General features: G+C 45.7%; 1 protein-coding gene across 8 annotated transcripts in view; it reads right to left on the bottom strand.

The window, feature by feature from the left end:
- Positions 1-20,651, bottom strand: part of Clec16a (C-type lectin domain containing 16A) — a 202,317-nt gene that overhangs the window by 92,566 nt on the left and 89,100 nt on the right. For 6 of the 8 annotated variants that reach the window (XR_009584537.1, XM_060364180.1, XM_060364181.1 and 3 more), the window contains 3 exons: positions 18,498-18,626; positions 16,293-16,328; positions 13,036-13,156 (listed from right to left, as the gene is read on the bottom strand). Coding sequence is in view for 7 of the 8 variants with exons in the window: in XM_060364180.1 (XP_060220163.1) it covers positions 13,036-13,156; positions 16,293-16,328; positions 18,498-18,626 (286 nt within the window). In the remaining variant the exon portion in view is untranslated. The remainder of the gene's footprint in view (positions 1-13,035; positions 13,157-16,292; positions 16,329-18,497; positions 18,627-20,651) is intronic. The other 2 variants (XM_021648395.2, XM_021648397.2) reach the window with 1 other exon arrangement.

The following is a 20,651-nucleotide window of genomic DNA, read 5'->3' as shown; positions in this document are numbered from 1 at the left end:
TGTCAAGGAGGCTGGACTCAGTGGTTAGCAACACAAGGCAGAGTGTGGCTCAAGGGCCACTGAAGAGTCAGCAACACAGAATTGCAGATGTCTAGGTGGCGTTGGAAAGGACAGACAGTGTACTACACCTGCAGATAGAGCCTTGCAGAAGACCCCAAGACGGGAAGCCAGTGACCATAGCAGCTTGATGTCTGTTGTGGAGAAGTAAAGAAGCTACTTCCTCAAAGGCCTGTGTTATGGGTCATAGTAAGAGTGGAGCAGCTACAAGCAGTGAGAAGGATCGGGCTTTTTAGCTACTTGCTGCCTGAACTGGCCAATTTCCTGAGCACTTTGGTGCAGAGATGAGACACAGAGAGAGGAGGCAAGGTTACTGAGAGATTTCAGCCAAGACAAGGAGAAACAGCAAAGGGCTTTATGCAGGGATGGCTTTTGGAAAGAACTGAAGCCAGCTTTCTGACCTGGCAGGGCTGAGGGAATCTTGACTAGTGCCTATGGACTGGGCTCTACAAGGCCATGTCAGGACCGCTCAGTTCCTGTCAGGCAACATCTTACCCTCCTACAGCCTCCTGAACACAGAGCACAGGAGTATGAGGTGGAAAGGTCATGGAATACACCTTAGGATGCCAAGATTAATACTGGAAACAATGGGATCCAGCCCTGCCAGTGCAAGTGTCCACCTAGCTCCCAAGGGCGTCAGTGGAGCTCAGTCAGATAGCACAGTTCTTTGTGCAGCTTCCCTCCTGTTTGGGAAGTCAGTTTTGGCTCATGTTCAAATGCATGGGTCAGACAGGGCTTTGGAAAATAGCTTCAAGCTGCAGAGTATCTTCTATCGAAACAATGATTTTATACAGAGAGAAGAGCAGAGCCTCAGAGCCAGCCTCCCTCACGCAATGCTTCCCCCCATGCACAGGCTGTCATCTGGAAAGCCTGCCGCTTCCTAGCTTTTGTCTTGGTCAGAACTGTCCTAGACCCACTTCAATCCACAGCCAACCAAAAAGGGCACAGTTGTTAGGCGACCTTGTGATCTCAGCAGAACATGTCTCTCTAATGTAGCTCAATTATGATTGTAAGTTTATAAAACAGGGAAAGATTACAGGAATATACATTAAACCACATCAATGAGTGCTACTGAGAAAAAAAAAAAATAGGTCCAGCAGACAGGTACCAATCAAATAATCAATACGCAGGAAACAGCTACATCACCCTGCTTTAAAAGAACCAAATAATGCTGCAATTGGATTTACTTAGAAATTTTCCACTTGAACAAAACTGACAGCTGTATTATAATCACATTTCCAGTCAGTTTATAAGATACAAATTTCATTTCTCCGTATTTCGACTTCATTTCTGAAAAGTGGCCAGCAACATTATTCATCAAGTACATGGAGAGGAGAAGTCTAATTCATAGAGAGGGGAAATGGCGCTAATCCTGAGTCTTCATTTCCTCAGAGGGTGGATTTAATTCAAATCAGTTTTTCTTCCCCTGACCCATCCAGTTCAGGGTCTCAGTTTTAAGGCACAGTAAAAGTGAAGGGGAAAGGGGAAAGAAAGGAGTGAGGGAGGGATATTAAGAGAAGAAAGAAAGAAAGAGAGGTGAAAGAGGAAAAAAATATTGTTTTTAGCCCTCAGAGAAGCAAAATGATTTGGGGCCACTCAACTGCTAAAATAAAAACAATCCACATTTTAAAGAAACTATCAAGTCCCTAACAATTAGGCCACTGTGTGTGTGTGTGTGTGTGTGTGTGTGTGTGTGTGTGTGCTTGTATCTGACATGGATTCTGTTTCCTGCTTCTGGAACATTTTCCCCTAGCTGGGTTACCTTGTCTGGCCTCAGTAGAAGAGACTGAACTTAGTTCTTATTCTACTTGATGTACTGGGGTAGGTTGGTAAAGGGTGGGGGTCTCCCCTTTTCTGAGGAGAAGGGGAGGGGAGAAGAGGAAGAGAATGAGAGGGAGGGGGCTGTGGTAGGGATGTATAATGAATAAAAAGAGAAACTTAAAACAAAAAGAAAAAAACTATCAAGGAGGGTATAAGACTCGAGATATTTCACTAGACTGTGGTATGTGTCAACTAGGAGTCTTACTGTTCTATAATATATATAGCTAGGACCAAATGTCAGTCTGTACCTTAACCATCTATTGGCCTCAAATGAGAGACAACACTTGGAAACGCCACATTCATATTAACAAAACTCTCTTGCCTCTAAATAATTCAAGCTGCTGCTAAAGCCTGAGTTGGCACATTCCTGCAAGCCTTTCCTGAAAGCCTACTGTGTGACAGGTGCTGTGCTTAGCCCCAGAACACAAACTGAGGAGGTGAAAGTTCATTTGAGGTGTGCCTCAGGAGTGGGGCCAGATGCTGATTTAGGAGAAGGGCAGAGACAGGCAGTCAGGCCCACACAACATGTTGCCAGGTAGACAAAGATATGTCACAACACAGGCAGGGGAGGCACGGGGAAATCTTGGGGCCAGTGTCCCATGACAGACTTGGGTAGGGCAGAGGCGCAGAGGACTGACTGACTGGGGAGGTGAAGGGCACAGCTACAAGGCTGGAAAGGAAGTCTTTGATTGCAGCTGGAGGGGAGGGCTCAGGTGCAACTCTAAGTACATCAGTTTTGCTGGGTGATAGACAAGTAGGGACACCATTAGGGTGCTTTACCAAAGGAGAGCCTGGTGGACTGTGTTCTCCTTAAAGAGCAAGAGTAGGACAGAGAGGGTGGGCTTAAGAGCCACCAAGCCACAGTTCCCTGAACCCAGCTCCCCAGACACTGTGCATACATGCCTGTTGGGTTTCATAATGACAGTGTCATCCCACTTCTCTAGGCTACAGCCTGGATGCATGACCCAGGTCCCCACTATGGTCTCAGTGGTTTTGCTCAGCAGGCATCCTTGTTCCTAGAACATGTCTTCTAACTAATAAGCTTGTATCACTTCCTCCATGTTCAAGTGTGTGCCTTAGACAGGGGACACTCATGACACTCAGGTTTTCTCAGACCCCTACAGAAGCTCTTCTAGAGAGAAGGAAGTTTTTTGAGTTTTCAGCATGTAGTCAGGACATGAAAGCTCACTGTGTTTATTCCACTACATACCATATAAAGGATTTCCAAGGGAATCTCTCTATTAACCTACAGAATCCAGAAGTAGGCACTGTTAGACTCAATTTACCAAGGAGGAAAAGGTCTATAGGGTGAACTAATTTGTCCAACATTATACAGCTAGAAGGTATTCCCAGGTTTCCCTAAATCTCATGTCCCTGGTTTCTGAACACAGCATACATGGTTTGGTAAATGGTAAAATTTCAAATGACTGATCGCCATTTTACCACTCCCTTAAATTTTTATTTTGAAAAATTTCAAACTTCCAGAAAAATTTAAAGATGGCTACAATAAATACAGGTCCCTCACCAGACCGAATGCTGGGCTGCATTTCCTCCTTCTTTAACCTAGCCTCAATAAGCACACACTGCTGTTTTCTGAGTCACTCTAAAGCAGCAAGTGCCAGGCACTTTCCTCTTAAACATATGAAGTTTCCTCACCAAGAAAAAAGATACATTCCCACAGAACCACAAGGCCATCATCACACCCAGGAAACACAATGTTGATTCCAGTCACCTTATCTAGTCAGAGTCCATCTCCTGCAGGTTCCAAAACCCAGCTGCCAGAAAGGAATCCTTTCTTTAAAGCTCCATTTTAAAGATTAAAAACAACAACAAAAAACAAAACTATTTCATCCTCTTTGCCTTTCTGGATGGGGATTGAGCATTTTAGCCAGAGTCTTCCCTCTAGGTTAGTTTCTTTAGGTGTACAAATTTTAGTGTGTTTATCCGATATGTCTAATATCCACTTATGAGTGTGTATATACCCTGTGTGTCTTTCTGCTTCTGGGATAGCTCACTCAGGATGATCTTTTGCAGTTCCCACCATTTACCTGCAAATTTCATGATTTCCTTGTTTTTTTATTGCTGAGTAAAATTCCATTGTGTAGGCATACCACAATTTCTGTATCCATTCCTCAGTTGAGAGGCATCTGGGTTGTTTCCAGCTTCTGGCTATTACAAATAAAGCTGCTACAAACATGGGTGAGCAAATGTCCTTATTGTGTACTTGAGCCTCTTTTGGATATATGCCTAGAAGTGGTATAGCTAGATCTTGAGGAAGCACTATTCCTAGTTGTCTGAGAAAGCACCAGACTGATTTCCAGAGTGGTTGTACAAGTTTACATTCCCACCAGCAGTGGAGGAGGGTTCCCCTTTCTCCACAACCTCTCCAGCATGTGTTGTCACTTAAGTTTTTGATCTTAGCCATTCTGATGGGTGTAAGGTGAAATCTCAGGGTCGCTTTGATTTACATTTCCCTGATGACTAATGACGTTGAGCATTTCTTTAAGTGTTTCTCTGCCATTCGATATTCCTCTATTGAGAATTCTCTGTTTAGCTCTGTTCCCATATTTTAATTGGATTACTTGATTTGTTGCTTTTTAACTTCTTTAGGACATCAGAAGAAGGAGAAAACAGGGAACAAGTTAGGAGCCTGCCATAGAGGGCCACTGAAAGGCTCTGCCCTGCAGACTATCAAAGCAGATGCTGAGACTTATGGCCAACCTTTGGGTAGAATGCAGGGAATCTTATGAAAGAAGTGGGAAAAAGTAAGATCTGAGGACAGGAGCTCCAGAAGGAAAGCAACAGAACCAAAAAAGCACAGGGGTCTTTCCTGAGACTGATACTCTAATCAAGTACCATGCATGGAGATAACCTAGGAGATAACCCCTGCACAAATGTAGCCCATGGCAGTTCTGTGTTCAAGTGGGTTCCACAGTAATGGGAACAGGGACTATCTCTGACATGAACTGATTGGCCTGCTCTTTGATCACCTCCCCCTAAGGAGGGAGCAACCTTACCAGGCACAGAGGAAGACAATGCACAGTCAGTCCTGATGAGACCTAATAGACTAGGATCAGAAGGAAGGAAAAGAAGACCTCCCTATCAGTGGACTTGGAGAGGGGCATATGTGGAGAAGGGAGAGGAAGGGACGGATTGGGAGGGGAGGAGCAAGGGAGCTACAGAGGAGATAGAAAGTGCATAAAGTATAATTAATAAAAAAAAGAAAAAAACTATTTTCAGATGATATGTAGGTGTGTGTTTCTGCATGTTGGGTATGTGCATGTGAGGCAGGTGATCACCAGAGCTAGAGTTAGTTACAAACAGCTGTGAGGCACATGGTATGAGTACTGGGAATAGAACTTAGGTCCTCCATAAGAGCAGTAGGAGATCTTAACCCATGAGCCATCATTCCAGCCCACTTTAAATTTTTTCTCAGTCCAAAATATATCCATGGCAATGGCTGCCAGGTGTCTTCCATTGCAAGAATCAAAGAATAATCTCTGTATTAACGTCTTTTGTAGAGTTGTCTTCTGTGATATGTTGATTACTCACTTTTTGGGTGAGGGCTGACTTTGAACTAACAATCCTCCTGCCGTAGCTTCTTGAGTCATTACAATCATATGACACCACACTTAGCTTTCACTATCATTCATTCACTATTTTACGGTACTAGGAATTGAACCTAGGGGCTCACATGTTAAGCAATTTATTCTCATTTTTGATAAGGTGATTTCTATATTTTGTATATTAAATTAATTCTTTTTGCAGTTCTGAGAATGGGATTGAGAGCCTTGTACACACTAGGCAAATGCTCCTCACTGAGCTCACTCTAGCCCAGCACTGACAAAACTGAGAGGTTAGGCTGTTACCTTCCAGGACATTAAGCTGCCTGTCTTTGTTTTTCATTGCACTTACTATTTGTGCTGTTTTCTCATTTTTACCAGCACATGGTCATTCCTGGGTCATCAGCAAAATAAGCCAACAAAATTTTTGAGAAATGACAGACAGAATGGTAAAATGGTCATTGGCTTTGCAAGTTCACATTTTCACAGACTTACAAACCACATAACCTGCTTGGGGTACTTCAAGATACTTTTTCTGGAAATGAATCTCCAGGCAATCAGATAAGCACAGTCAAACATGCTCGCAGGGCTTAAGAGTTCTCTGCAAGGGAACTAGAGAAAACAGCACATGGACAAACTGTTGAAACATGGGGGTGGGGGACCTCTGCAAGGTCTTTCATGACATTGACAGAGGGCTGGAGTCATAGCTCAGTGGAAGAATATTTGCCTCTCCTGTTCAAGCCCCAGTATCACAATATAAACACAACCCTCCTGGTTATACTCAGATCCATCAATTATCAAAAAGAAAAGAGGGACATGGGCTGGATCTCAGACACAGATAAGGACAGAGTGACACTTGAGGTTCACTGGGCCTTTACTGAGTTGCACGCATGCTTGTTCTAGGAAATAAATTAGGCATTGTGGTAGAGGGGTGCTGATGCTGGAATGCACCAGTTATGTCTAAAGAAGAGCAGGAGACAGAAGGAGCTGGTGCCAGAAGATGCTGGACTTTGAGGATCACAAAGGCTCTGCTTGTTCAGACTGGGATGGGAGGCCAGAGTTTGACTTTTGTTTGACCATTACACACTGAGGCCCTAAGGAAGAAGCAAATGGCATGGCAAGAGGTGGACTGAAGTAATCCAGGTGAAAGACAATAGTAACACAAAGCCAGGTACTGGAGTACAGCAGGGAGAAAGGTGACCATTGATACTGGACAGGAAGGGCTGAGGGGCATTGACCAATGGAAGTAGAATGTAAGGAGGAGGTCAAGAGGCACCCAGAACACCAGTCGGCAAGTCATGAACAACTGAGATGGGAAGGCTACTACTGGCTGGTTCTGTGGTAAGAAGCACCCAGATGCTCCTTAGAACAAGGGAAACATCCCGGGGTGCTGGGAACACAGGCTTAACGTTCAGAAGATGCTCATGGCTGGAGATGTGAGCTGGGGACAAGGGTGTCCTCATACAAAAAGGGGTGTTCAATACTTGCTAGTGGGCAGATGTAGACTCCACATGGTCAGTTCCTTTGAGACTCAAAAGGAATAGAAAGTTAGGTTTCTACAATGAAATATTTTGACTTTAAAATGTTGGTAGCTAACATAAAATTTTCTTGCTAACATTCTTCTACCAGTTGCCTAACTGTATTAGTGGGTCTGACTGCCTAAAGACCAGCAACCTGCAATCTCTGCATCTCCCTTTTAATAACTTTGCAGAGGTACGAATCACTGTTCTTATCTTATCATCTCGGGAGCTCAGGCTCAGAAGAGAATCCATTTGCCTGAGGCCACATAACTGAGAGGGAGTAGAGGACTTGTCTGCATTGTCCTGGGACCTGAGGTTTCTTCTACACTGTTAGTCACCTCCTTAAAAAAGCAGATCCCGGACTAGAAGCAGCAGGAGGGGAGGGGCAAGCGCCAAAGCAGCCTGCTGGGCCAAGACATGAGGGCAAATAAAGAGTCCCACTGTGTGGGCCCCAGAGAACAAGCTGGATCCAATGAGACTTGGCATTTGTGCAATAATGCACAGAAAAGACGAGGGTGGTGGGCAGAGTCTAAGGACACTTCTGCTGGGGCACAGCGGCATGTGAGCCATATAGGGACAGCATCTTGTAGACCTGGGTTCTTTAGGAAAGCTCTGTGGACTCAGCTGCCCTGTTGTACTTTTTGACCCAAAAAACAGTTCTTCATGCTGAGTCCAGAAAGGTGTTCTGAGGCACAATCAAGCCAGCCAGCTTTATAAAACCTTGCTGTATTACCTGAGGATAAACTCCATTCTTGCTCTGCCCACAGGACCTGCAAGCCTCTCACTGCCACTGTCACCCTCTATGGGCCTTGCTGGGCCCGGTCCTGCATCTACATCCACATGCAGCCTTGGACCATTTGCTGCTCTGACCTCAGGGCAGGTCAGCTGTTATCTTCTCTGAAAGCACCTGGCATAGTAGCCATCTAAGCTTTGTTCTGTGATGCTGTAGTAGGCAGTTACCTCCTCCTGAGACTGGGAGCTTGGAAAGCCTGCTTTGTGCTTCCATGTTTGCTGTGGCTACCTAGTGAGGCACAGCAGATATGTGTTTCCTAATACTCCCCTTTTCTGTGAATATACTCTACCCATTTTCCTGGTATTTACAGTGTCCTTTTATGAAATGACAGTTCACAAGTGCTTCAGAATTAAAACAAACTCCTTTCCCCCTGAGACAAATACTCCCATTTGCCCAGGGAGCCTTGATTTCTTGTGTTCAAGCATCTTCCTGACTCAGCACCCCAAGCAGTGAGGATAAGGGGCACAGCACTGTGCCCAGCCATAGTGCTTTGTTTAAAAAAAAAAAAAAAATAGCCTGGTTTAAAAGAAAAAAAAAGGTTGCCATCCTGTCCTCAGAAGCTATGTCTTGTATTGTTTTGTTGTGATGCTGTCCTGGGTCATGGAACCCTAGAGTCTATAGGAGGATGACACTTTCCAGACCTCAGACCCCAGAGAGCATATCTCCACGTCAGGAACCTAGCACTCAGGGGCTGAGGTCTGCATGCTCAGACCTACCTTGGGAGGCTCTAGCATGCGCTGCAGAGTTCTACAGGCAAAGGTGGGAATCACCAGGGCCTAAGGGGGGGTTCTTTACAACCCCTGGCCCATGGGATAGGACCCAGACTCCTGCCCCTCTCTGAAGTACATGGAACCATGTACAGAGTGGCTGTGGAGGGCTACTTAACTGCCATACATTTCTTTGTGCTCCCTTACCACATATCTCATCTGCTACAGGGACCTGGCTCCTCTATAGGGCCTGCTCGTCCTGATGACCTGCTGAGTCACTATCTACCAGTCCCTGCCATGTGAACTGTCCCGAAGTCAGATCCCCAGAGTCAATCTATACCTCGGCCAGTCACTCACAAAACACTGACCCTGTAAGTACATCACCTAGGAGACCTATGCCATTGGCATATGTCTGAGACCTGCCTTGCCTCCTAAATAGCCTCCCCACCATTGACATTGTGCCAGCATTGTTCTAAGCATGTTATATTGTGACATGATCATAGTCTAGCTCCTAGTACTGTGTCTGACATATAGTATGTACTCAAGAAACACCTGAAAAGATGAGTGGATCTTCATTAACCAGTCTTTCACTAAATGGACTTCATGGATGGATTTTAAAAGTCAGAATACATTTGGTATGGTGGCTCAAACCTATAATCCTAGCACTTGAGTAGCTAAGACAGGAGGAACTGCCTGGAGTTCAAAGGCCAGCTGTGATTACAAGGTGGATTCCAGGCCAGCTTGGGTTACTTAATGAAACCCTGTCTCACATAAATAAAAAAGCATATACTATGGTGGTTGTAGGTCACATAGCAGCTGGCTCTACCAGGGTCTGCCTATGATGTCAGTAAGGCAGACTGAAAGCAGAGGACTGCAGTTCTACCTCTAACCCAAACGGCAGCTGGTACCCTGGTGACTTGGGGTTTGCAAAATGGCAGCCACTTGTTCAACTAAGAATACTTCAGGTCCTTATCTACTACAGAAGTCTGGAGAAGCCATGACAATTAATGCATGCTGGGTGCAGGCCCACTGTAAAAGGAAAGACTTGGGCAGACATTACAAATTCAGTATTAACGGTGAGGCTGAGTCCTGGAGGTTGGTGAGCCAGAATGCTATTCCCTGAGTCTCTTTCCTTTTCTGTTCTCTCTTCACTCAGCAGATACAGCAAACAGCTCATGACCTCTGCCCTATGGTAAACCCTACTGAGGAGAATAAAGGTAGGGCAGAGCCAGAGTATGAGCACACCTTTGATGCTCAGGGGTGGAGGCCACTGGCAGTGTGACCATACTTGGCAGCAAACTCTAGTCTGGCTGCTAGTGCTCTCCAAGGAGGTTTTTCTATCAGCGCAGTGAGGTAATAGATACTTGGTATGTCATGCTTCCTGCTGTGTAAAGCTGGCATTTCTTCAAGCCCACCAGACCATATCATGGAAGATAAAATGCACCAGTCCAAACCTCTCTCCTAGAATCAGTTTTTCATGTTTTCCAAGTTTTTCATGAAGAAACATACCATGCTTCCAATCACTCAGCCATCACTCACCTACTCCAGCTTTACAGAAATCTTTTGTGTACTTTGAAGTCTGATAATCTCCTTTAACATTACAATCACCAAAACAAACAAACAACAATAACAAAAGTAGCACCATGTTTTTAAATCCCTGTTGCTCTGAGTTTTCTGAATGTCATCCTCTTTAGCAAAAGACATAATTTGTAATCAGGCTGGGTAGAGCCAGCCAGCCATTACTTTCTTAATGGCCAACTACCCAAAAAGGCTCAGTTAAGTGATCTCAACTAGCAAGTAATCAATTAAATTGATAAGTGAAATACTTTTAACCTTTATTTCAGCAGGGCCCTTCCTAGGGGAAGGAGAAAAGGAATGTGAATTCCCAGCATAAAATTTAATTCCATTTCACGGATATAACATTGAAGAGAGCTGTCTCCCTCTCTGCATGGATCAAATCAGAGAGAGACTAGTCCCGATTCTCTTCAGCCAACTCGATCAATTCTAGCCTTACAGAAATCACTATGTCCATTTTTCAGGGTGAAGGGTCAAAGAAGACAGGCAAAGAGGGTTATATATATATATATTTAAATTTCTCTAACATAAAGAAAGCACAAACAAGAAAAATGCTAGGAAGAGAAAAACAAGCCAGTAAGGTAGTTTTCTGCAATTTGGTCACTCAGTGAAGGGCCACACTGGGCACCATGGCCCTCTGTAGGAACAAGGACTCTGATATGCTGGGCCACTGGCTGCTCAGGCTAGCCCTAGGCTGTGGTTTTCATGGCACAAAAAGCAAAGCAAAGTCACCAAAGCCAGGCAGAGCACTTCTCTGCCTTTTTCCTCCTCGAGTAGTATGGAGCCCTGTGAAAAAGTGCTTTCCTTTGCCTGCAAGTGCCCCCATCTTATCTATTTGTTTATTTATTTATTTTTTGTTTTTGAGATGGGGTTTCTCTGTGTAGCCCTGGCTGACCTAGAACTCTATGTATAGATCAGAGTGGCTTTTAGCTCACAGAGATCCATCTGCCTCTGCCTGGGATTAAAAGTGTGCTGCTGTGCTGGGATTAAAGGTGTGTACCACCACTATGTGGCAACCATCCCCATTTTACAGAAGGAAAAACGGAGTCTGCAGTAGAGGAGGAAAAGTAGGGGAGAGCTGGCTTGAAAGCTAGCACTCAGTGGTTTAGTCATGAGAGCTGGTTATATAGCTTATGTTTTTGTCAAAACTGACTAATGTATATACTCTGAAGGTTGGAATTTATTCTATATAATTATGCCTCAGAAAAGATGGTTTTGAACAATTGGATTATGGAGTGGCACCTGCTGCTTCTGTCTGCCTAGCCATTATCTCTCCTTCAGGATTATCCTCTTTGGGTCTCCTTCCTCACACTTAGGGTCCAGAGTTAACCCCATGCCCTTAGCAGAGGTTCCCGACATTCCTCTGACAATTGCATGGCTTGAGGACAGCTCCAGTGTCCAGTCTGGGCTACTGAAAGCCAACTTCAGACTTTTCTAGTTAATTTTGTCAGGGCGACTTAGCTGATAAAACTCTTGGGGCTGATGGTGGCCATCTTTCTACTAGCTGGGGAAAAGAGGAAAGCAGAGTCAAGAGATGGCAAGGGGCAGCTTTCCACTAACTGTTTGAACACCCAGATTCAGCCATGTCTGAAGACAAAACTACTTTTAGCCTTTTAAAAGCTATCAGCCAGCTCCCTTTACTAGCTCCCTTTCTTTTCCCATTGCCAGGCTGGTTAGACTCCTAACACAGGGCTGGAGAGATGGTTCCTTAGGTAACTGGGCTTGCTGCTCGTACAGAGGATCCAACTTCTGTTCCTGGCACCCAAATGATGGCTTCTGCTTGTAACTCCAAGGAATCTGATACCTCTGGCCTCCAGGACACTTGCACTTATTATCCCTACCCCCATCTTCCACCAATACACACATAATTAAAAACAGCAAAAATAGATCTTAAAAAAATGCTCTAACATATAGAAAACCTGTGTCCTTGAGGTGCTCGTGCCCATGGCAAATGGAGGGAAGAGAATGCCATACAAGCATAAGAAGGGTTCTGGGAATACCACTGTCTCTTTTAAATCTTTTATAAACTGGCCATGGAGACACATGCTTATAATCCCAGAACTTTGGAGATGAGGCAAGATAATATCAGTTCAAGGCTAGTCTGGCTTATTCAGAGATACTCTGTCTCAAAAATTAAATAAAATAAATGTTGTCTTATGTAGCAGAGGGAATTTGAAGCAATGAATGATGGTGTCCTGATTATTATTATTATTATTATTATTATTATTATTATTATTTTATCAACTTGACAACAGGCTATAAGAAGGAACCTTAATTGAGAAAATGCCTTTACAAGATGGGCCTGTGGTCATGCCTGTCAGGTAGTCTCTTGATTAACAGTTGAATTGGGATTGTCAAGCTCATTGTGGGTGGTGCTGTGGCAGGTGGACCTGTGCTGTATAAAAAAGCAAGCCATGAGAAACAAACAAGGCAATGAACAGCACTCCTCCATGGCTTCTGCTACTGTTCCTCTGGGTTCTTACTTTGAAGTTCTGCCCTGACTTCCTTCGATGACCAACTGTGATATGGAAGCGTAAGCTAAACATATCCAAGTTGTGTTTGTTCATGATGTTTTATCACAGAAAAGAAACCCTCACTAAGACAACGGTCAATACATAGCTCAAGATTATAGGCTGAGCACATGGTTTTCTGATTTGCAAAGCCCTCATTCTTACCTAAACACTCCTGACTTGATTTTGGGTTTGTTGTGTCTTTTCGTTTTGATGGCTTGTTTTTTACGGGCTTCCTTTTGGTATCAAGAGAATCTTTTTCCACTGGACTCAGGAACCCTCTAATCCACATCACCAGAAAGCCAATACTATTCTTACCATGTCAGTGAGGGTCCACTCACTGGGCCTCCTGCAGCCCAGCACTGACCTTTTAGCATGGGTCAATGGCAGTACAGATTGCATGCTGTGTACACTCTCAACCCTGCAGCTCAACAGAATAGTGTGCTATATCCCCTGGCCCACTGGTGCAAGACAGGATGGCCAACTCACTCAGATCCAAGACATCATCTGTTTTGATCAGGTCCTCCTCCCGAGTCAGTGGCAACTGGGTCTCAGGTTCCCCGCGCAGCTGCAGTGACAGGGAACGTAGCATAAAGAACACCCGGATGGCCTGGATAGAGCAGAGAGCAGAGGAGAGTGGAGTTTCAGGGGTGTTTTGGCGATATGCCCTAGATGAAGGCATTGCATAGTCACTCTTAGTTAAATGGAAAGGAAAGAAAGAGAACAAACAGGCCAGCCTTTGAAGCACTGTGGAGCTGTCATAGCAAGATGACACTTCAGGGGAGCAGCCTGCTTCAGTCCCCAACAGGTTCAAGTCTGGCTCACTTCACTGGGCAACTGCAATTGCCAGGACCTGTCACCATGGGTCATTTGACTTTTATCCCAGATCTTCTGCCTGCTAGCTTGCCCGTTCCACAGCCAGCAAATAGCCAAGACTCAGAGAGGTGAGGACTACTGCCCAAGGCAGCATGTCCAGGAAGGGCTTCAACCTTCCTGCCACTCCAAATGAGCTAGTGGAGCTGACAGACAGAAATCACCAGCCTGTGTGTCAGTCCTATCTAGTAAGTGTGGTCACAAGACAAGAGAGTAGCATATATGCAGGCTCTAGATCTGGCTGGCCTTACTACAAGCCCAACTCCCACTGAAAGTCTTCTACCTCTTGGGCCTCGGTTTTAGGGAGAGAAGTGTGATAGACAGGTTAGGCCTGATACTGGCCAATGGACAACAATGTCCTGTGAGCCCCTCAGGCTTTCCTAGCTCATCTCAGGGACAGTGACAGCTTGTCAGCACAAGCGTCCCTGACCCATAGAAAAGGGGTCTGTCAGCATCCAGTGTGGCCACCAGGCATGTCCTGAGAGCAGAGAAAAGGCCACATCAGCAGCTATCAGGGACATCTGTGCAGAAGCAGCCCTCAGCTCCAGAAACAAACTTGCCACCAACAGAGAGCCCAGAAGCACAGGGAAAGCCACAGGTGAGGGCACTTCCAGTCTCACCTCCACAACAGGGAACACAGATTCAGAGGCACGCAGTCAAGGTCGGCACTGCCCCCCCCCCCACTGTGGCGGACAAGTCACAGTAATTCCTAACTCTCTGGCTATGCTGCAGTCCTGAGACAAGGCTGGAAGGCACAGCCAGCACAGACCTGCAGAAAGGGGTGGTCACCTAGGCCCTTGATAGATATCACTACCAACATAAAGAAATGTCAGGGCAAACCACTGTGGCTTCACACAGATGAACGCCTGTTTATGGCAAAGACAGTGATAGTCCTGGTTTACGTCAAGAGAAGAAACCCTTTATCTAGAAGGGAACTTTCCAAAAAGGAGAGGGGACAAATTCTTCCCTTCAAGGGGCGGAGGGTAAATGCATCCTAGTGGCCCAGGCAATGAATATCTCTAATTAGCTACCAAAGTCCTGATCCTGCCTTGGAGCAGGCTCCTCATGTAGAAACTTCGAGAGCACTCCACAGCCTTGTCCTCATCTGAAGGAACGCAGCCTTTTGAGTAAACAGGAACTACAGGCAGCCTTCCTACTATGAAGGTGCCATGAAGATCCAACCTGAATGTCCTGAGCAGATTTTAAAGTCTAGCCTTCATAGAGGCATCTACACCAACTGGAAGAAACAGAGGTGTAGTTCTATTAAAAAAAAAAAAAAATCAAGCACTCCTATCTATCTACTATGTGCTGGGGTTTAAGGGTCTTATTTTGTAAATTTAAGACTACAGGAACAAGAATGAGTGCTGAGGGGGCAGAATGAGCTTGGCCCACACAGCTGCTAAGGGGCTGAGCTGAGACTCTAACGTCAGGTACACACTGACGCAGCCCAGCATACCAGGAAATGCAATGCCTATGCCAGCCTGTGTCTCTAGGACTATCTGGCAGCTAGAGCTCTCAAGTAAGCAGTTACAGCTTTATGGATGAGGAGAAGGGAAGGAAAGGGCCTACTGCAGGCCTGTCCCAGTCATGGGCAAGACATCAGATTGTCAAGTCCATTGCTCTCAAGTTTCTGATAGCAAAGACCCCCAGCAAGGCCATGGCTGGATCAAGAAAACAAGCAAAGGCTGCTTTCTGTAGCCCTTCCCTTGGAAGACTGAGGCTCTCCAAGGAATGTATGAGCTGGGAATTGGCTCTTAATGTAGGCCTTTTGGTAAAACATCTGCTTTTGCTCTGCAAATGTTGAGTGGAAGATATTTCCAGGAATTATTTAAAGTCATTTAAAAAATAAAACAGAATATAACCATATAAAATACCATTTCAAATGCCAACTTTTAGGGGAAAGCCATATATACAAGAAGCCCACATCTAAGAACAGAAAGAGGTGAGTCCCACAGGGCAGGGGACTCCTCATGGCATAAGTGGGCTCCCACAGCAGCTGGAGGGGCCGGCAGGCATGCTGTTCTACACCATGACCACTTTATGCCACCACCCTGGAGATATTAACAATTCCCTCTCACCACTCAGCCATTTAGCACTGTGTGGTGCCATGGGCTGTCATCACATTTGGGCCTCTTTTTATTTTGTTTCTCTGTGTGTGTGTGTTTCTCTGTGTAGTGCCCCTCTCAAACCCCCACCAAGAGTTGGCCTTCAAAGTAGTCAGGGCTCAGGACCCAAGGTTTTATCAAGTGTTCTTCTTTTCTTTGCTAAACCAAGATACAAAATTTGAACTGTAGTCAAAAGGAATAAGAAACAATGCCTTTCATTGGAAGGCAGAAGACCAAATTTTGAAAGAGAAGGCAGTTGACCAAGTTCTAACATGAAGACGAAATTTGCATTTCTTGGCTCCCATGAGCCTGGAAGCAAACCTTAGTCACATTCGGTACCTGGAGAACCAGAGCATGCAGAGGCTTTGGAAGGGAAGGTCTGGAGTCACAAGAATCTCAGCTCCAACTGGGGCTGAGTGAGCATAGGAATTCCCTGAGTCTGGGCTACCGCTTTGGGGAGGGATACATGATGAGTCCCTGGGGAGGGTGCACCATGGCATAGATAGTAGTTTGAGCCCTAGGCTGGTGCTGGGACAAGCATTCAGTTCTCCTCTGCCTGCTTCCTTGCCGTATTTGCAAGCTGCTGTGTTTGGTCACAGTTATTCAGGTTAGAAGCCCACCAAGGCCATGGAAACAGCTGTGAAAAGTCAGTCATCCTGAAAATAGGATAGAAGCAGTTTGATGTGGTTCCAGACCAGAGAGAAAGTTAGGTGGTGATGTTAGAGATGTAAAAAAAAAAAAAAAAAAAAAAACAAAAAACATCCATACCCTTTGAAACAGAAATTCTGCTTCTGGAAACTTCTCCTAAAGAAATAATTCAAAAGAAAGAAAACACTGTGTTTAAGAAGCACCTCTTATGGTTTAGCTGGAAAAAAGTGGATTATAGTGGAAATACTCCAAACTCTGACTAATGGTAAAACCTATGGGAACTATGGCAAAGGGCTCCTGGAAAAGAAACCTTGATGTAGCTCTAAGAAGTCACTTACAACTCTAAGTCAGTTTTGCCTATGATCCCTGCCCTTGGGCAATAGAGGAAGGAGGATCAGGAATTCATTGTTATCCTTGGGCTGGGGGTAAAGTCACTGGTAGCATGCAAGAGGCTCTGGGAAGCATATCCAGAGCTGTAAAAACCACTATCACAAGAAAACCTATACTACAGTGATGACAGAAAAATGGAAGATGAAAGTGACAGCATGGCAAAGACACCCTGTGTCATCATAAGAGGACGAATTTGTTAGATAAAGTGGAATGGGAAGCAAAAGATGCCTCTAAAGTGTTGATATATGGAAAAAATTTTCTTCCTTTCAAAATGTTGAGATATGACCGAGATTTCTTTAATGGCTAACCCACAGCAAAAGAATGAAGCAAAGTCCTCAAGGTCAATAGTGACTAACCCAGCTGTCCTTTACTGGGAACATGGAATTAGAATGTGGGGACACATATCTGAAATCTACAATACCTGGGAGGCTGAGGTATCATTAGCTTGAAGTCAGCCTGGGCCACTTAATGAGATACTGTCTCAACAAAATTTAGAAAAAGCAGAGCACTTGCTGATCATGTCCAGAACCCCAGTCCCATCCCTAGTGATGGCTTCCCAGAGAGCTTCAATTCAGACTTTAACATTAGCCAGAGCCCCCTGCTGGCTCTTCTCTGCACCAAGCTAGCAGAGTCCCAGAATGAAGCCTCTCTTGCTCATCTAAGCCAGCAGAATACTCCACTGCTGTCACACCAAGATCCTGCCAGAGACTTCACAGCCATACTGTCAGCTACTGTGGGTAGAGCTGAGGGGGCACAGGAGGAAATTGAGGCTCAGGGAGATGAAGTGATGCTCTTAAGGTCACACAGCTAATGGGGTTTAATCTCTGTGACTCAGGAACTTGTATTCTTTCTTAGCCACTTCTTCCAACTGCCCCTACATAATGTAGGGGTAAATCCAAGATCTGCTTCATTCAGTCTCTCCCTGGACCCCAAGAACTCTCATGACTTTTACTACAACGTGATGTCTCTTCTTGGCTGGCATGACTCAGGGGCACTTTTGGTATTTTGATCTTGTACTTAAGATTAAAAAAAAAAAAAAGGATTTGTGTTGTGTGGAGGTCAGAGGACAACCTGCAGGAGTCTGTGGTTTTCTCTGGGGGCTTGGGTATGTGTGCTGCTTGAAGATATAAAATCCCCACTTCCTCTGTAGCCTCTGAGCACGTGGTTAAAAGTGCCAGCAGGGTGGAGGAGGTCACAGATGCCACACACCACTTTATGCCACTTGCTTTCTGAATCCCAAAGTGAAAACCCTCTGCTGCTCTAGCCACAAGCAGACCAAGGGAGATGCGGTAGTTAGCCTGGGAGCTGTCATGAATGCCTCTAAATTATCCATTCATCTTCATGTCTCCAGGGAATGATTTTCTAGGAAAAGGCAGCGTTGCTTTCTAAGAAAGAAACTGAGATCTTACGCAGGAGATAAAATACTGTGAAGAGCCTTCTGAGGCTGCTTCCTAGAGTGGTCGCTTCAGAAAAAAGTGCTGATAAGGGGATCACCCTCTGCTGCTTCTAAGAACTTGGCTCAGCACACATGCTCTCCTGCCTCCTGCCCAGCCAGCATCATCCTCTCACTACCAGACACCTTGCCAGCGTGCTGCCTGGGTTTCTGGGACCTCAGAGCAGGTTCACACCCACCGTCTCTGTACTAGATGTTTCTAGGCTCTGCTCCCCCATGCTTCAAAGAAGCTTGGCCTGGCTTCCATCCCGGGTTTTGGCTCCACTCTGCCCTGGGTGGTAGTCTGACAGCAGCCTACAGAAGTGCCAGCTGCCACAGAATCCCAATCCCCCATTTCCAAGGGCAAAAGGCTTTGGAAAGTCATGTAGGTTCATGTGGGGTGGTACTCTTTACAGCTGTTAGGCACATATTGTAGGCAGTCTTTAACTGATCTAGAAGCCTCCTCCCTATGGCCCAGGAGAGGACAGATCACACTTACTCACCCGTCTCGTCTTTTCCACATCACCACATGGCAGCCGCTTCACAAAGTCAATGCCAGTCAGTGGAGTGCCCGTTGGGGGCAGGAGGATAGACGCATCCATCATCAGATACTCTACATTCATAGGCTTTATCTAGGAGAGACAGCACAGGAAGCCTCAGAGAGGGCCCTCCTGTACCTGGGCCACAAATGAGGGCCATCTCTGGGTTAGACAGAGGCCACTAGCTTGCCGGATGAGTGGCAGGCCTTTTTCATTTTCCAAGTTGCGGCTTTCCTCTTCATTTAAGCCAAAGGGCCTCCTGACCACCTTGTGCTGGCTGGCTGCCTTCCTTGTAGGACATAGTAAACACTGTTTTCCAGAGGCCTGAGTCCCTTTTTCCTGTATTCCAGAGCAGGGTGGCAGAGCCATGTTCCCACTCCAGGCTGATCTTGGCTCTGGCTTTCCTGCAGGGCCTTCTCACAGTACACATTGGCTGCAACTGTTCCTACGATGCCAGAACCTTTTCTAGGGAATTCTTTCCATTCTGCCATGGGGGCAGGAGACAGCAGTGAGCCTCATGGCCCATTATTCCTTTAGCAATAAACCTGAGTAGTTAAGGAATGTGTGACAGTCAAGCTTGAAGGCCTAGTTTCAGCCTGCCTCCTCCAGTCCAAGATCAGCATTCAGGCCAATTTCCTAGAGACAGCTGAGGACTGACTTCAGTTGCAGGGATTGGGGTGTGTCCCCTTAGTATTTCTGGAGAATGTTAAGCTTTGTGCAGCAGAACAGGCCATAAACACTGGTAAAATAAGCAAACCCCAGGAGCTTCCTGTGGGGTGGGATGATGGGAAGGGAACACATTTTTTGCTTAGGCTGTTGCTGGGTACTTTACATTTGGCTGGGGCAACTCAGAGGTACAGGCCCCACTGCCCAGATGACAAACAGCCAGGCTCAAAATGTAAGAAACCTGCTGAGGGTTACATAGTTAGGGAGCAAGAAAAGCAGACACCACAGGCGCTTAGAAGCCCCAGCATTTCCAAATCATAAATAACATGGAGAGTTTACATTTCCAAGCTGAAAGGGAGACTGTGGAGGATCACACTCGGGGCGGGGGAAGGGGAGAGTCTTCTCTAGGGGAGGGGAAAGTTGAATATCTATGGATGCTCCCTCTGTAATAGATGGTCTGAAGGGAAAAAAATACAAGCTGCCCTCTTAAGCATGACACGGGCTGTGTGGGCCAATAAGGTCCAGACACAGTCATGGCAACAGATATGTCACAAGGAAGGATGACCTTGAAAACACTCCACGGATGCCTGGGGAGGGGAGGGGTGGCAGGCAATGACAAAGATGAGGTGAGGATCCTCCTGCCAGAGCCCTGAAGACAGGCTTGGAAGCCAGGGAGCCACTTAGCTATGCTGCCTGCCTTTTTCTTTCTGACACTTTAAACACTTAGGTTCATTATAAATGTCCCCATCACTTCATGCTTTGGTGAGTTATGTCTATGAAAAAGACCACTTATCATTATTTATTGAGTGCTATGTGGGGGCTGATTCTGGGGGTGCAGAGAGACAAACAAAATAGGAAGCTGTCATCTTCCTCTGTCCTCTGTGCTCCAGGGAGAGGCAGAGATTGCAGGGGCACCCCACCCATGCTTATTGCTCTAGAGGAGCAGCAGAGCGGACTACTCTGCCATGAAAGCTTGGCTCTGCCACGAGCAGGTTGGACAGACTTAAGGTCATTACTCAGAGTCCCTGATTCCCATTTTCCTCATTTGCACAAAGGAGACAATGGCAATGATTCTTCCATAGGCAAAGACTGTGGATTAAAGTTCCCAGGACAGGAAAACAAAAACAAAAACAAAACAGCAATTCTTATGTTGAAGATTCTACAAAGCAGATTGGCTAGGACATCTTGGTTGGGGAGAACTGGAATGTTGCAGGTTTGAAGCCAAACTGTCATCCTCTGTCTTTAGCTTCCTTGGTGGCCATTCCTTACTCACCTCTGTCTAAGCACACGTTTTGTAACTTTCAGGTTTAACTTTTTGGACTGTGTTCATCTCACATAGCACCAGCTTCTGCCCACTTCAGAGTTAAGAATGTCATTAGGCAATACCTGAGACCTATGAGAGAGACTTCCCCAACTTTGCTGTAACCTGCCACCTGATGTTCCCAAGGATGC

This window comes from Meriones unguiculatus, chromosome 11 (genome assembly GCF_030254825.1).
Source record: "Meriones unguiculatus strain TT.TT164.6M chromosome 11, Bangor_MerUng_6.1, whole genome shotgun sequence".
NCBI classification, from domain to species: domain Eukaryota; kingdom Metazoa; phylum Chordata; class Mammalia; order Rodentia; family Muridae; genus Meriones; species Meriones unguiculatus.
The sequence above is the reverse complement of the archived record's forward strand: the minus strand, read 5'-3'. Positions and strand labels throughout refer to the sequence as shown.